General features: G+C 42.3%; 1 protein-coding gene across 3 annotated transcripts in view; it reads left to right on the top strand.

Moving 5' to 3' along the window:
* Positions 1 to 15,387, top strand: part of LOC110523827 (tricarboxylate transport protein B, mitochondrial) — a 25,264-nt gene extending 9,877 nt beyond the window's left edge. For all 3 annotated transcript variants that reach the window (XM_021602880.3, XM_021602879.3, XM_021602881.3), the window contains 8 exons: positions 2,191 to 2,298; positions 6,544 to 6,643; positions 6,740 to 6,878; positions 7,018 to 7,102; positions 11,657 to 11,761; positions 11,880 to 11,995; positions 12,113 to 12,186; positions 12,311 to 15,387. In XM_021602880.3, coding sequence (XP_021458555.1) covers positions 2,191 to 2,298; positions 6,544 to 6,643; positions 6,740 to 6,878; positions 7,018 to 7,102; positions 11,657 to 11,761; positions 11,880 to 11,995; positions 12,113 to 12,186; positions 12,311 to 12,425 — 842 coding nt within the window. In that variant the 3' untranslated portion in view covers positions 12,426 to 15,387. The remainder of the gene's footprint in view (positions 1 to 2,190; positions 2,299 to 6,543; positions 6,644 to 6,739; positions 6,879 to 7,017; positions 7,103 to 11,656; positions 11,762 to 11,879; positions 11,996 to 12,112; positions 12,187 to 12,310) is intronic.

The following is a 15,387-nucleotide window of genomic DNA, read 5'->3' as shown; positions in this document are numbered from 1 at the left end:
GTAAAAATAGCCTGTCCTCGGTTGCAGCACTCACTACCGAGTTCCAAATTTCCTCTGGAAGTAACGTCGGCACAAGAACTGTTCCTCTGGAGCTTTATAAAATGGGTATCCATGGCCGAACAGCCGCACACAAGCCTAAGATCACCATGTGCAATGCCAAGCGTTGGCTGGAGTGGTGTAAAGCTCGCCGCCATTAGACTCTGGAGCAGTGGAAGCGCACTCTCTGAAGTGATGAATCACGCTAAACCATCTGGCAGTCTGACGGATGAATCATGGATTGGCAAACGCCATGGGAACACCACCTGCCCCAATGCATAGTGCCAACTGTAAAGTTTGGTGGAGGAGGAATAATGGTCTGGGGCTGTTTGTTCATGGTTCTGGCAAAGCCCCTTAGATTCAGTGAAGGGAAATCTTAACGCTACAGCATACATTGACATTCTAGATGATTCTGTGCTTCCAACTTTGTGGCAACAGTTTGGGGAAGGCCCTTTCCTGTTTACAAAGCGAGGTCCATACAGAAATGGTTTGTCGAGATCGGTGTGGAAGAACTTGACTGAGCTGCACAGAGCTCTGACCTCAACCCTATCGAACACTTTTGAGATGAATTGGAACGCCGACTGCAAGCCAGGCCTAATCGTCCAACATCGGTGCCCGACCTCACTAATGCTCTTGTGGCTGAATGGAAGCAAGTCCCCGCAACAATGTTCCAACATCTAGTGGAAAGCCTTTCAGAAGAGTGGATGCTGTTATAACAGCAAAAGGGGAAACCACTCCATATTAATGCCCATGATTATGTATTGAGATGTTCGGCGAGCAGGTGTCCACATTTTGTCATGTAGTGTAGGTTGTAATATGGCTTTTGGGGGGGGGGGGGGGGGGGCGGCTTCCCAAGTGATTAAAATAAATATATATTTTTTTTTACCCACATGCCACTACTAAGAGGGACTAATTGTGTGTGTGCTTGTGGATAATGAAGTGTTGCATGACTATTCCTGTGTGGGACTGACCACCCTGCATGCTTGTGTGGAGAGGTGAAAGGCATGCTGAAGTCCAGAGCCTCAACAAATGTCTCTTTCAGAAGCATCAGCATGGGGTTGATGTTTAGACTCAACCAGGACGTTTCCCACACACACATTAGGGTCAGCTTTCCCCACTTCAAATCAAACAGATTTTCAAATGGGGATTGTTCAGTTAACTGTTTAGAGATCAGTGGTTGAGCATGCTATGTTTGTTTGTTGCCAGCGACAAACTCTATCGGTTTATGACGAATCTGTGTGAGAGAGGCGTCCACATGCTTCTCAGCCGAAACAGTTCGGTAGAGTTTGTGCATATTTTGTGACGTCTTTGTTCATATGGACTTCGGTGAGGGTTTTTCGGCTGTTCGGGCTCACCACTTTTTTTTCTGGAGGCAAGCCGAAGTTTGGATCCGAAGTCTACGCCCCTTCGTCTGTGATTAGTTAACAGTAGGGATTCTTCAATAAAGTTTGTTGTTATTCAACGAGAGACGACTCGTTTTCATTCACCAAACATCTTAGTTAGTTGTAAAACTGCGCGAAAGATCTATTCGGCAAACAACGTCAAAATAAATTACAGATTTCTTGAGTTCTCTTGGATTAGTTATATATTAAGTGTATACTGGCTACGGCGTCTCAAAATGGACAAGCAGTACTTTTTCTCGTTTTTCAAACAAAGGTATTTTAAGGGAGTAATGCGAGCAAACTCGTTCGGCTAACTGAGTTCCGAACTGAAACATGCTGACTGACGTCTTAACTCTCTATGTCAGTGCAATCACACCCGCACTGATCAGAGCAGAGGGGCGTATCCTGTGGACAGAATCCCAGCTCAGCCAATCAGAGCCCTCTTTTATGTTAGCGGTTCAACTGCAGATGTGTGGAGCTCCGGCTGTTAAGGTGGAACCAGGAGGTTACCGATAAAACTACAGTTACAGAGAAACTGATTAAGAGGACTTAAAAAATATTAAAATATGTTTTTGAGACACTGATGATACTTTATTGTATTTTATTGGTGAATGTAGTAATAACGTTATACATAAAATGATGCCATCTATTCAGCCACAGCAGAGAAGACACAAGCCTTTAACTGAACTTGTCTGTTGTTCCAGATGGAGCAGAGGGAATAGAGATCCGCCTAACGACCATAACTTTTCTGTCTCTCCCTTTCTCTCTCTAGGTGGTATTGCTGGAGGAATAGAGATCTGTATTACATTCCCTACAGAGTATGTGAAGACTCAGCTGCAGTTGGATGAGAAGGCCAACCCTCCCAGATATAAAGGCATCGGTGGGTATCTCAAATCAAGTGTTATTTGTCACATGCTACATGCTTCAACAGGTGTAGACTAATAGTGAAATGCGTACTTACGGGTCCTTTTCCAACAATGCAGAGTTAAAGATTGTATTCATTTAAATAGAAAGTGACATGAGGAATAAATTCAATGAATAAAAATACATTTTTGGCTATATACAGGGAGTTCCAGTACCGAGTCGATGTGCATGGGTACGAGGTAATTGAGGTAGTATGTACAGTACCAGTCAAAAGTTAGGACACACCTACTCATTCAAGGATTTTTCTTTATTTGTACTATTTTCGACATTGTGGAATAATAGTGAAGACATCAAAAACTGTGAAATAACACATATGGAATAATGTAGTAACCAAAAAAGTGTTAAACAAATCAAAATAGATTTTCGATTCTTTAAAGTGCCTTGATGACAACTTTGCACACTCTTGGCATTCTCTCAACCAGCATCATGAGGAATGCTTTCCAACAGTCTTGATGGAGTTCCCACATGCTGAGCACTTGTTGGCTGCTTTTCTTTCACTCTGCGGTCCAACTCATCCCTAACCATCTCAGTTGGGGTGAAGTCGGGTGATTGGAGGCCAGGTCATCTTATGCAACACTCCATCACTCTCCTTCTTGGTCAAATAGCCCTTACACAGCCTGGAGGTGTGTTGGGTCATTGTCCTGTTGAAAAACAATTGATTATCCCACTGAGTGCAAACCAGATGGAATGTCGTATCGCTGCAGAATGTTGTAGTATATTTTGATTTGTTTAACACTTGTTTGATTACTACATGATTCCATATGTGTTATTTCATAGCTTTGATGTCTTCACTATTATTCTAGAATGTAAAAAATAGCACAAATAAAGAAACTCTTCAATGCGTAGGTGTGTCCAAACCTTTGACTGGTACTGTACATAGTAAGGGTAAAGTGACTAGGTTGCAGCAGTATACTGTATGTGGTGAGTGTTAAAGCGTGTGTGTGTGGCATCCGTATGCATGTGAGCGTATGTAGTGTGTGTATTGGGTTGTCAGTTTTACTATGCGTGGGTAGAGTCCAGTGTGTGTGCATAGAGTTAGTGCAAAAAAGGGTCAATGCAGGTAGTTCTGGTAGCTGTTTGATTAGCTAATTTTCTGTCTTGTTTGCATTCTCATGGCTTGGGGGTAGAAGCTGTTAACTTCTTATGGCTGGGGGCAGTATTGAGTAGCTTGGATGAATAAGGTACCCAGAGTAAACTGCCTGCTACTCAGTCCCAGTTGCTAATATATGCATATTATTGGTATATTTGGACAGAAAACACTCTGAAGTTTCTAAAACTGTTTGAATGATGTCTGTGAGTATAACATAAATCATATGGCAGGTAAAAACCTGTGAAAAAATCCAACCATGAAGTGGGAAATCTGAGGTTGGTCGTTTTTCAACTCATTCCCTATTGAAGATATAGTGGGATGTTGGTCATAATGCACTTCCTTCCACTAGATGTCAACAGTCTTTAGAAACTTGTTTGAGGCTTCTACTGTAAAGGAGGGGCTCATAAGGGCTCTTTGAGTCAGTGGTCTGGCAGATTGCCACAAGCTCATGACGTTTCTTTCGTGAGAGAGATAGCTCGCGTTCCATTGCTTTTCTGAAGACAAAGGAATTTTCCGGTTGGAACATTTATTGAAGATTTATGTTAAAAACATCCTAAAGATTGATTCTATACATCGTTTGACATGTTTCTACGGACTGTAACAGAACTTTTTGACTTTTCGTCTGCAACTAGTGAACGTGCTTCGTGAGTTTTGGATTTGTTTATAGAACGCGCTAACAAAAGTAGCTATTTGGACATAAATGATGGACTTTATTGAACAAAACAAACATTTATTGTGGAACTGGGATTCCTGGGAGTGCATTCTGATGAAGATCATCAAAGGTAAGTGAATATTTATAATGTTATTTCTGACTTCTGTTGACTGCACAATATGTCGGATATCTTTGGTTAACAGGGAAAACTCTTTGGTCTCTGAGCTCTGTACTCAGATTATTGCATGGTTTGCTTTTTCCGTAAAGCTTTTTTGAAATCTGACAGCGGTTGCGTTAAGGAGAAGTGTATCTAAAGTTCCATGCATAACACTTGTATTTTCATCAACATTTATTATGAGAATTTCTGTAAATTGATGTGGCTCTCTGCAAAATCACCAGATGTTTTTGGAACTACTGAACGTAACGCGCCAATGTATACTGCGATCTTTTGATATAAATATGAACTTTATCGAACAAAACATACATGTATTGTGTAACATGAAGTCCTATGAGTGTCATCTGATGAAGATCATCAAAGGTTAGTGATTAATTCTATCGCTATTTTTGATTTTTGTGACTCCTCTCTTTGGCTGGAAAAATGGCTGTGTTTTTCTGTGACTTGGCTCTGACCTAACATAATCGTTTGTGGTGCTTTCGCCGTAAAGCCTATTTGAAATCGGACACTGTGGTGGGATTAACAAGAAGTATATCTTTAAAATGGTGTGAAATACTTCTATGTTTGAGGAATTTTAATTATGGGATTTCTGTTGTTTTGAATTTGGCGCCCTGCACTTTCACTGGCTGTTGTCCTATCGATCCCGTTAGCGGGATCTCAGCCCTAAGAAGTTTAAGGATCCTCTTGGTTCCAGACCAGGTGCACTGATACATCTTGCCAACAGTTGCTCCTAAACAGGAGAGGGAAATATTTGTTTTTTTGACAGCATCCCATTTGTTTTAAACAAAAACTTTCCATACATGTTTACCCAGGAAAGAAGGTTAAAGTGACTTTTTGGACCCGAATGCCAAAACATTCAGTTGACCCATTTTGCATAGCCCACCCTACCATGAGACATCCATGTCTTCATCACTGGAAAAGATAAACGAGTTTGTTATAAACGTTGAGTTTGTTATAATTTAAAAGCTAAAAAAAACAGGGTTGTCAAACTGTTTAATCATTTATTTTTTTAAGATAGGAATTAACGCATTAACTTAGACTCTTCTCATATTCGCATATTTTGTAGCTTAAACCATATTTTATTTACATCATCTGAGGTTTTTGTGTTGTGCCCGCCATCGTTGAGACACAACATGCTTTTGAATACTGTGTGGGTGTCAGCAGCTGTTTGCATGAGGCCTTACAGTAGGCCTTACATGTCAGATTAATAAAAAGCCTTGAGCAAGGGATCTGTAAATCAATAGGAGAAGTCCAAAGTGGAAATGTTTGTGTATTAAAACAGCGGCTCTATCAATCAAATGTATTTATAAAGCCCTTTTTACATCAGCTGATGTCACAAAGTTCTATACAGAAACCCAGCCTAAAACCCCAAACGGCAAGCAATGCCGATGTAGAAGCACAGTGGCTAGGAAAAACTCTCTAGAAAGGGAGGAACCAGGCTCTGAGGGGTGGCCAGTCCTCTTCTGGCTGTGCCGGGTGAAGATTATAACAGTACATGGCCAAGATGTTCAAACGTTCATAGATGACCAGCAGGGTCTAATAATAATAATAATAATAATAATAATAATAATAATAATAATAATCATCACATTGTGGTAGAGGGTGCAACAGGTCAGCACTTCAGGAGTAAATGTCAGTTGGCTTTTGAGAGAGAGAGAGCTCTTAAATTCACATTGGATAAGACAGGAGAAATACTCCAGATATAACAGACTGACCCTAGCCCCCCGACACAAACTATTGCAGCATAATTACTGAAGGCTGAAACAGGAGGGTTCGGGAGACACTGTGGCCCTGTCAGACTATACCCCCGGACAGGGCCAACCAGGCAGGATATAATCAGACCCACTTTGCCGAAGCACAGCCCCCACACCACTACACTGCTAGTGAGTTCCAGCGCCTTTCCTGAGAACTTCAGAGCTTCCTCTGTGTGTGTGTGTGTGTGTGTGTTCAGCCTAGCCGTGTTATCTGTATGTTCAGAGTCACTGAACTTTGGCCTGGAGTCTGTCTGAAACAACATGTTAGTCAGTCAGTACTGAGAGTTCACACTCCTGGACTTAACTGTGGCTGCTAGCACCATGACTCTCACTAACAGTTTCCTGTACCCGTACAATGCACTAAGTTACTTGCTAAAATACCGTTGAATGTCCCACAGGTAACATGCACAAAACACCATGCAAAAAAAACAACTCAAAAGTGATTTGCAGTTGATCTGCAGTTGACTATATGTTTTTGTGTCCTCTCTCAATCTGATTCTCTCTCTGTCTCTTCCTTACCCTTCCTGTAGTTGACTGTGTGAAGCAGACGGTAGACGGTCATGGGGTGAGAGGTCTATACAGAGGGCTCAGCTCACTGCTCTATGGCTCCATACCCAAAGCAGCTGTCAGGTACACACACACACACACACATCACACTGTCCCTCTCTGCCTCATCCTCTGTCTCGGTCCATTTTCAATGTCCCTGACATCCTCTCTCTCTCTCAGGTTTGGTGTTTTTGAGTTCCTCAGTAATAAGATGCGTGATGAGAGTGGGAAGCTGGACAGTACCCGGGGTCTTCTCTGTGGGCTGGGGGCTGGAGTGGCTGAGGCTGTGGTGGTGGTCTGCCCCATGGAGACGGTCAAGGTGTGTGTGTGTGTGTCTTAAATTCTTAAACCGGAAATCTTAAACCGTTATCTGCATGTATCGGTGTGTGACGTTACTAGTTTGAAAAAACAAAGGTCTGCATATAACTTGAATCTGTGTTGTCCTCTTGTCATTTCAGGTAAAGTTTATCCATGACCAATCGTCAGCCAACCCAAAGTACCGGGGATTCTTCCATGGAGTCAGGGAGATCGTCAGAACAGAAGGTAAGGAAACGAGACAGACACTGTGAGTTTACTGCCACCCAATGTTCCACCGAGACTGCCTCGCAGCTCCCCCAGGACTGCTGCACAGAATAAATATCAGCCCACAGAGAGAAGCACGAGATTGAACTTCACTCAACTTACTAGAGCAGTGGTCACCAACCGGTCGATCTCCAAGGCATTCCTAGTCGATCGGCAAACATTTCTGTAAAAAACCCAAACATAAAGCTATTCCTGTTCCTATTTCTTTTTGTTGTCTGGGGCTGTTTGTAGGCACACCCAAATCAGGTGAACTGTTGCCATTTTGAACCATTTCATGTGTCTGAAGGTACAAACTCTGCCTTCCCGGCGGGCCCGGAGAGCTAATCAAGTCCTCTATAGGCCTACTGCTGGTAATCTCAGATTACAGTATCTGCAGTAACGTAGCAGGCATGAAAGGCTACAACAAAGTTGATACTGTGAGATTTCAAAACGTTTAAAACCGTGACTAGAGAGAGGCTGTCAACGAATACAGCAAAGAGCTGCTGTTTTTATGAGTGTGTTCATGTTTAAGTTCTTATTCAGCACTGTCAACACTTTGTATTCAACAATTTTATAAGCCATAAAATGTGCGTTCTTCCTATTTCAACTCATCGCTACAACAAGCACTGCAGCAGAAATGAATGAGTAGGAAAATGTATCTATAGACTTGCGTTGTTGTTTATTATTAGCGGCTCAAGGAATATTTCACTTTCTCTGTTCATAGGAGTAACAACTTGAATTTGTGCATGAGGCAAAAAATGATGTGGGGCGACTCGAGTTTCGCCATCAGCTGGAAGACTGTTTGCCTTTTTGGTCAGAGGGATGTTGAGAGGGGGACCCTCAGTCTGCTGCGTTCTCTCTGCACTGAGACTGACCATTAGATGCAGGCACCATCAGCCCAGTAAAATAAAAAGCGAATTATTTAAATGTATGCTCACTCAGCTGTGACTCACAAGTAATACATCAAAGGATCTATTACCGGTGTGATCATATAGCCTACCTCCAAAAAATGGCCCGAACAGCAGGGCAATTCAAGCAAAGCCAATATGTGGTGACAATGTATTGGGCCTATAGCTTACTGCACAAACCTCATTGCTACAGTACTGTTTTTAATTGGTTAATGATGCACAGGCTTACGTTTCTTTAAGTCATGTTTAAAAAGAAATCTGAGCGGTAGATCTTGGCTTGCGTTTTGACTCAAAGTGATCTTGACAAGGAAAGGTTTTGTGACCACTAGAGTTTTCCCTGTTAACCCTATCAATGTTTTCCTTTACTGTGGCAATTGTGATTAAATCAATGCAATATTAGCCACTTTCAGTGCAATATACCAAAACAAATTTTGTTGTAGGCAGAACGCATCAGAGTAGGATTCTATTGCATTGACACGCACGACTCCGCCCATACTCTAGTGTACACAGACCAGATCTGAGCTGCAGTAGGCCTTTATGCAAGTAGAACATATGGATCTGTGCTATTTACTTTGAACTGGACTGTGTTTACAGCATGAGCGGTCGTAAGTAGATGAGCTTGTTTTGAGATCAAAGCAAGAGTTTTATGTAGCCACGTGTGCACATTGGCTGCTACTGTAGGTTGAATGATAGAACAGCTATTTCCATGTTAAATTGTTATGGATGCATTTTCTCCATTGTTTTAATGATAGGCCACTCTGGTAGACCTACATTATTATCAAATAGTCACAGTAGCCTACTTGGCCAGTTAAAGCAGGTACAGCCTCAGTGTTCACAGTAAATGCGTGCTGGAAGTTGCACACATTTTCACAACGTTCAAGTTTGTGCTCAGTGCCTCATTTTTTTGAAGGAACATTGCTGCCACCTGAACCACAGAAAGAAGAGAGGGTGTGGTGTCTACAGACCCCTCATGTAGCTGTTGGAGTGTCAGTGTGTGAGTGAGTATGTAGAGACCTGTGAGTGTGCAGAGTCGGTGTAAAAATAAAAGGATCAATGCAGATAGTCTGTATAGCCATTTTGTTAGCTGTCTTATGGCTTGGGGAAAGAAGCTGTTCAGGAGCCTGTTGGTGTCAGACTTGATGCTCTGGTACCGCTTGCCGTACGGAACCAAAGATAACAGTCTATGGCTTGGGTAGCCGAAGTTAAAATAATAATAATAATCTGGGCATTCCTTTCACACCGCCTGAAATAGAGGTCCTGGATGGTAGGGAGCTCAGCTCCAGTGATGTACTGGGCTGTCCGCACCATCCTCTGTAGCGCCATGCGTTCGTGGGTGTTGCAGTGATGCAGCCAGTCAAGATGCTTTCAATTGTGCAGCTCTAGAACTTGAGGATTTGAGTGCCCATTACACATCTTTTCAACCTCTTGAGGGGTTCGTCACGACTGCGAGTGTGTGTGGACCATTTTAAACTCTTGATCCGCTCCATTCCAGCCCTGCCGATTTTCCCCCCTCCCCCCTTTGCTGTAGTCCTCAATCAGCTCCTTGGTATTACTGACGTTGAGGAAGAGGTTGTTATCCTGGAACCACACTGCCAGGTACTGTAGGCTGTCCCTGTAGGCTGTCTCATCATCGCCGGTGATCAGGCCTATCACTGTTGTGTCCTTAGCAAACTTGATAAATGTTGGAGTCGAGCTTAGCCACACAGTTGTGGGTGAACAGGGAGTACAGAAGGGGACTAAGCACACACCCCTGTGGGGCCCCCATGTTGAGGATCAGCGTGGCAGATGTTGTTGCTTACCCTCACCACCTGGGGTTGACCCATCAGGAAGTCCAGGATCCAGTTGCAGAGGGAGGTGTTCAGTCTCAGGGTCCTAAACTTGGTGACGAGCTTGGAGGGGACTATAGTGTTGAACGTTGAGCTGTAGTCAATTATCAGCATTCTCACATAGGTATGGCTCTTATCTCGGTGGGTGAGGGCAGCGTGGAGTGCAATAGAGATTGCATCATCTGTGGATCTGTTAGGGCGGTATGCAAATTGATTGGGTCTTGGGTTTCTGGGATAATGGTGTTGATGTGAGCCATGACCAGCCTTTCGAAGCACTTCATGGCTACAGACGTGAGTGCTACGGGTCGGTTGTTGTTTAGGCAGGTTACCTTAGTGGTCTTGGGCAGAGGCACTATGGTGGTCTGCTTGAAACATGTTGGTATTACAGATTCGGACAGGGAGAGGTTGAAAATGTCAGGGAAGACACTTGCCAGTTGGTCAGCGCATGCACTGAGTACATGTCCTGGTAATCTGTCTGCCCTTGTGAATGTTGACCTGTTTAAACGTCTTATACACATTGGCTGCGGAGAGCGTGATCACACAGTCATCTGGAACAGCTGATGCTCTTATGCATGTTTCAGTGTTACTTGCCTTGAAGCAAGCATAGAAGTAGTTTAGCTCATCTGGTAGGCTCGTGTCACTGGGCAGGTCTCTGCTGTGCTCCCCTTTGTAGTCTGTAATAGTCTGCATGTCCTGCAATGAGTGTCGGAGCCAGTTTAGTACGAGTCGATCTTAGTCCTGTATTGACGCTTTGCCTTTTTTATGGTTCGTCTGAGGGCATAGTGGGATTTCTTATATGCTTCCGGGTTAGAGTCCCGCTCCTTGAAATCGGCATCTCTACTCTTTAGCTCAGTGCGGATGTTGCCTGTAATCCATGGCTTCTGGTTGGGGCATGTACGTACAGGCACTGTGGGGACGACGTCATCAATGCACTTATTGATGAAGCGAGTGACTGATGTGGTTTAATCCTCAATGCCATTGGAAGAATCCTGGAACATATTCCAGCCTGTGCTAGCAAAACAGTCCTTTATCTTATCATCTACTTCATCTGACCACTGGTGCTTCCTGCTTTAATTTTTGCTTGTAAGCAGGAATCAGGAGGATAGAATTACGGTCAGATTTGCCAAATGGAGGGAGAGCTTTGTACTTGTCTCTGTGTGTGGAGTGAAGGTGGTCTAGAGTTTTTTAAAATTGTATTCCTTTGGTTGCACATTTAACATGCTGGTGGAAATTTGGTCAAATGGATTTAGGTTTCCCTGCATTAAAGTCCCTGATCACTAGGAGCATCACCTGGATGAGCGTTTTCCTGTTTGCTTATGGCGGTATACAGCTCATTGAGTGCGGTCTTAGTTCCAGCATCGGTCTGTGGTGTTATGCAGACAGCTGCGGAAAATACAGAGAAACTCTAGGTAGATAGTGTGGTCTACAGCTAATCATGAGATACTCTACCTCAGGCAAGCAAAACCTTGAGACTTCCTTAGATATTGTGCAAAAGCTGTTGTTTACAAATATACATAGGCAGCCACTCCTTGTCTTACCAGAGGCTGCTGTTCTATCCTTTCGATCCAGTGTATGATTTTCATGTCGTCGTTCAGCCACGACTCGGTGAAACATAAGATAATACAGTTTAATGTCCCATTGGTAGTTTAATCTTGCTCGTAGGCCATCTATTTTTTTTCTCCAATAATTGCATGTTTGCCAATATAACGGATGGCAGTGTAGTTTCACTTGCTCGCCTACGAATTCTCAGAAGGCAGCCCGACCTGTGTGTTGACGTGTTGTGTTATCTATGTCTCCTCTAGGCCTGAGGGGGACGTACCAGGGTCTGACAGCCACGGTACTGAAACAGGGATCCAACCAGGCCATCCGCTTCTACGTCATGACATCTCTAAGGAACTGGTACAAAGGTGTGTGTGTGTGTGTGTGTGTGAGATCAACTGAGTTTGAACCCTTCTCTCCTGTGTGTGTGTGTGTGTGTGTGTTTATCCAGAGTGTCTCACTGCTCTGTCTCTCTCTGTTCCCTAGGTGAAGATCCTAACAAGGCCATTAACCCTCTGGTCACGGGAGCATTCGGAGCCTTCGCTGGAGCTGTCAGTGTGTTTGGAAATACTCCTCTGGATGTCATCAAAACCAGGATGCAGGTACACACCACCATTATTAATGACCTGGTCATTTGCAGTGAATTGAATCTCTTTTACTATACTTTTTACTATACTATTGTTTTGTTAGTTAAACCCTGTCCCTCTCTCTACTAACAGGGTCTGGAGGCTCACAAGTACAAAAGCACCCTGGACTGTGCCGTCAAGATCATGAAGCATGAGGGACCTAAAGCGTAAGTGTCTCTGTACACACTAACTTCGACCTGCTGTCTCATTTTCATTGATTTGTATCAGATATAATTGTATTGATCCTGTCTGCTCTTTGCCGCCTTCCTTCATTATTTCCTCTCTCCCCAGGTTCTATAAGGGTACAGTCCCCAGGCTGGGCAGGGTGTGTATGGACGTAGCCATCGTCTTCATAATCTACGAGGAGGTGGTGAAGGTCCTTAACAAAGTCTGGAAGACCGACTGAGATCACGTTTCCGTGGCAACCAGCGGAGTGGAGAACCCCCGGCAAGGCGGGGCTATGGCCTGATTCCAAACCCAATCCCTCTGCCCTTTCCTTAGGTTATCCATGACTTGCTACCTCCTTACAGATCTGACATGGCTGTTTATATTTCATTACAAAAAAGTTGGTCTCTGTCCCCTGCCATTGTTTGCTTTAGTCAGTTGGAATGAAATGCAGCCATGATAAGTGTAAACAATCTGGGGATGAGTGCACTTCGCCTATGATCCTATTGGGGATACTACTATCATATTGTTTATACCTACATCCTTTGTTCTTCTTTATATCCACAGGGGGGAGTGAGCAAGGGCACATGGGTAGGGTTAGGGATTTGGCCTATATGACTGGAATAATGGGAACACTATCATTCCAGAGCAGTGTCTTAGACCGACAGTGCTTCAGTTCACTAATTGCTATTATTAACATCTTATGTTGTACATTAATCAAAGATGAAACAATACTTATAGCTAAAACCCAATATAATGTGATGTAAATCAAATGGCCTGGTGGAGGATCAAAGGCTTTTAACTCCAAAGACCATGTTCTATATTTAACACGATGGTGTGACCCAGTGAAATGGGTCTGGTAGAGATGTGGAGGCCGTCGTTCATACACATGATGGCACTACAACAGACATGCCTGTTCACGTGTCACATGGGGGTTGTTTTCCAGGTTTAATGCAGGTTTGCAATTTAGCTGCTTTACATACCTGAGTGCAATTGCAACACAATGCCTTATATATCATTATATTCAGAGATATCTTTATGGTAGAGAGCTACTATATGTACAGTGCCTTGAAAAAGTATTTGCCCCCTTTCTGAGTTTCTCTATTTTTGCATATTTTTTTTAATACTGAATGTTATCAGATCTTCAACCAAAAGGGAACCTGAGTTTACAAATAACAAGAAATATATACTTATTTTATTTATTTAACATTTTGCTTACTGGGACTTCTAATTTTGAGAGGGGCAGCATTTTTTGGTCTCGCCTAGGGCGGCAGAACAGCAAGGACTGGCCCTGCTTCCGAGAGTCTTGATGATCATCCAGGTGCTTCCAGGTGCTTTATGGCAAACTTGTCAACTTTTTGGAGGTCATGGGTCTGTATATGCCTAGCAAAAACCAAACCAGGCATTCCACAGTAAGAACCTTACATCAACGGTCAATCATAGGAGTCTAGGTGTCATTTAGATTTTGGCCACCAGAGGCAGCAGGGGTTCAAACTGTAGAACCCAGTTCCAACATTTTAATATAAAAATTGATTTTATCAAACAAAACTATGCTACATTTTATCTCTTGGACCTTCAGTATGACAAATCAGAGCAAGATTACTGAATGTAAGTATATTTATTTACCTTCAGAGGTGAATGTATCAAACCAGTTGCTGTGATAAGTGTTTTGTTGTTGTGCACTCAATAAATAGCATACTATTTTTTTTTTTTTTACTGTAATAGCTACTGTAAATTGGACACTGCAGTTAGATTAACAATAATTTAAGTTTTCTGCCCATATAAGACATGTCTATGTCCTGGAAAGTTGGCTGTTGTCATTCTAGTCACATTAGCTCACGTTAGCAACAACCGTCCCAGTTTAGGGACACCGATCCCATAGAGGTTAAAGCAGTTCTGCATGGAAGAGTGGGACAAAATTCCCCCACAGCGACGTGAGAGACTGATCAAGAACTACAGGAAATGTTTGGTTGAAGTCATTGCAGCTAAAGCTGACACAACCAGTTAGTTATTGAGTGTAAAGGGGCAATTACTTTTTCACAGAGAGGCATTCAGTGTTGCAGCATAATTTTGTTCATGGAATAAGTAAGTGATTGTTATTTGTTCACTCAGGTTCCCTTTATCTTGTATTAGGTTTTGGTTGAAGACCTGATATCATTCAGTAAAATTAGAAAGGGAGCAAATACTTTTTCACAGCACTGTATGTAGTAGTATAATATTAATTGTTAAAATAAGAACTCAGTTTTGAATTACTACTCATTCTTATTCTATGGTTGTCATAACCCTGTTTTGGCATAGAATTAAGAATGAGAATCCTAATGAAATATTATTTTTAATAGGATCTCTATGTTTTTTGGTGTCTGTCGACTACAGAGATGAACATGTTGTACAGTATACTCAGACATTCTGCAGAATGAACCAAAACTTTTCAAGTGAATTACATAAAAACTGACCAAGATTGAGATGGTGAGGGACTTTGCAGTTGTAAATGTGAAACATCAGAAATATATTTACATAATGATTGTTTGTGCCTGCAAATGTAGTTTATGATGGTTTTAGAAATCTGGTGTAACATCTCTAGTGCTACTAATGTCTAAAATTGAAATGATTCATGTTGCATGTCTTAGCTGGGTCAGTTTTTTCCTCACTGAGTTACAGTATGATACAATAACACAATCATTGTTTTTAAAGTGTTAATTTGATATAGACAGTAACACATTGTAATGATGCCTTGCTGAGATGTTTATCAAATCTACTGGTACTAGTTGACAGTATAGCTTACCAGATCATCTTTGTAATGCAGCCTTGAGTAATTCAACGTGATGAGATATTGCCTGGTAATGTTACCTGGCAGTTATCGAGTAGGTTTAAATGCCCTTGGATTTACAATTAGTTCACACATATTTTCTTGGTAGTGTTAGTGGAGGGTTTGGGGACACCAATTTTTTATTTAAGATGTATCTTTTGCAAAACCTAATAGACATTTTAAATGAAACAATACATTTGCCACTGTCATGGTCTGCCCAATGTAAGATGCATCTATTTTTTTATGCTCAAAGACTAGATCTAATGTAAGCATGTTTTATTGAAAGACCATGCACAGCCATTGCAGATTGTAATGCCTGAGAGACATTTGTAACATTTGCGTTTGGGATTTTGAATATGCCATGTGTGCATTAAAGAGTGTAAAGGATTGTATACAA

Source organism: Oncorhynchus mykiss, chromosome 5 (genome assembly GCF_057628025.1).
Source record: "Oncorhynchus mykiss isolate SJ-2025 chromosome 5, ASM5762802v1, whole genome shotgun sequence".
NCBI lineage: Eukaryota > Metazoa > Chordata > Actinopteri > Salmoniformes > Salmonidae > Oncorhynchus > Oncorhynchus mykiss.
The sequence above is the reverse complement of the archived record's forward strand: the minus strand, read 5'-3'. Positions and strand labels throughout refer to the sequence as shown.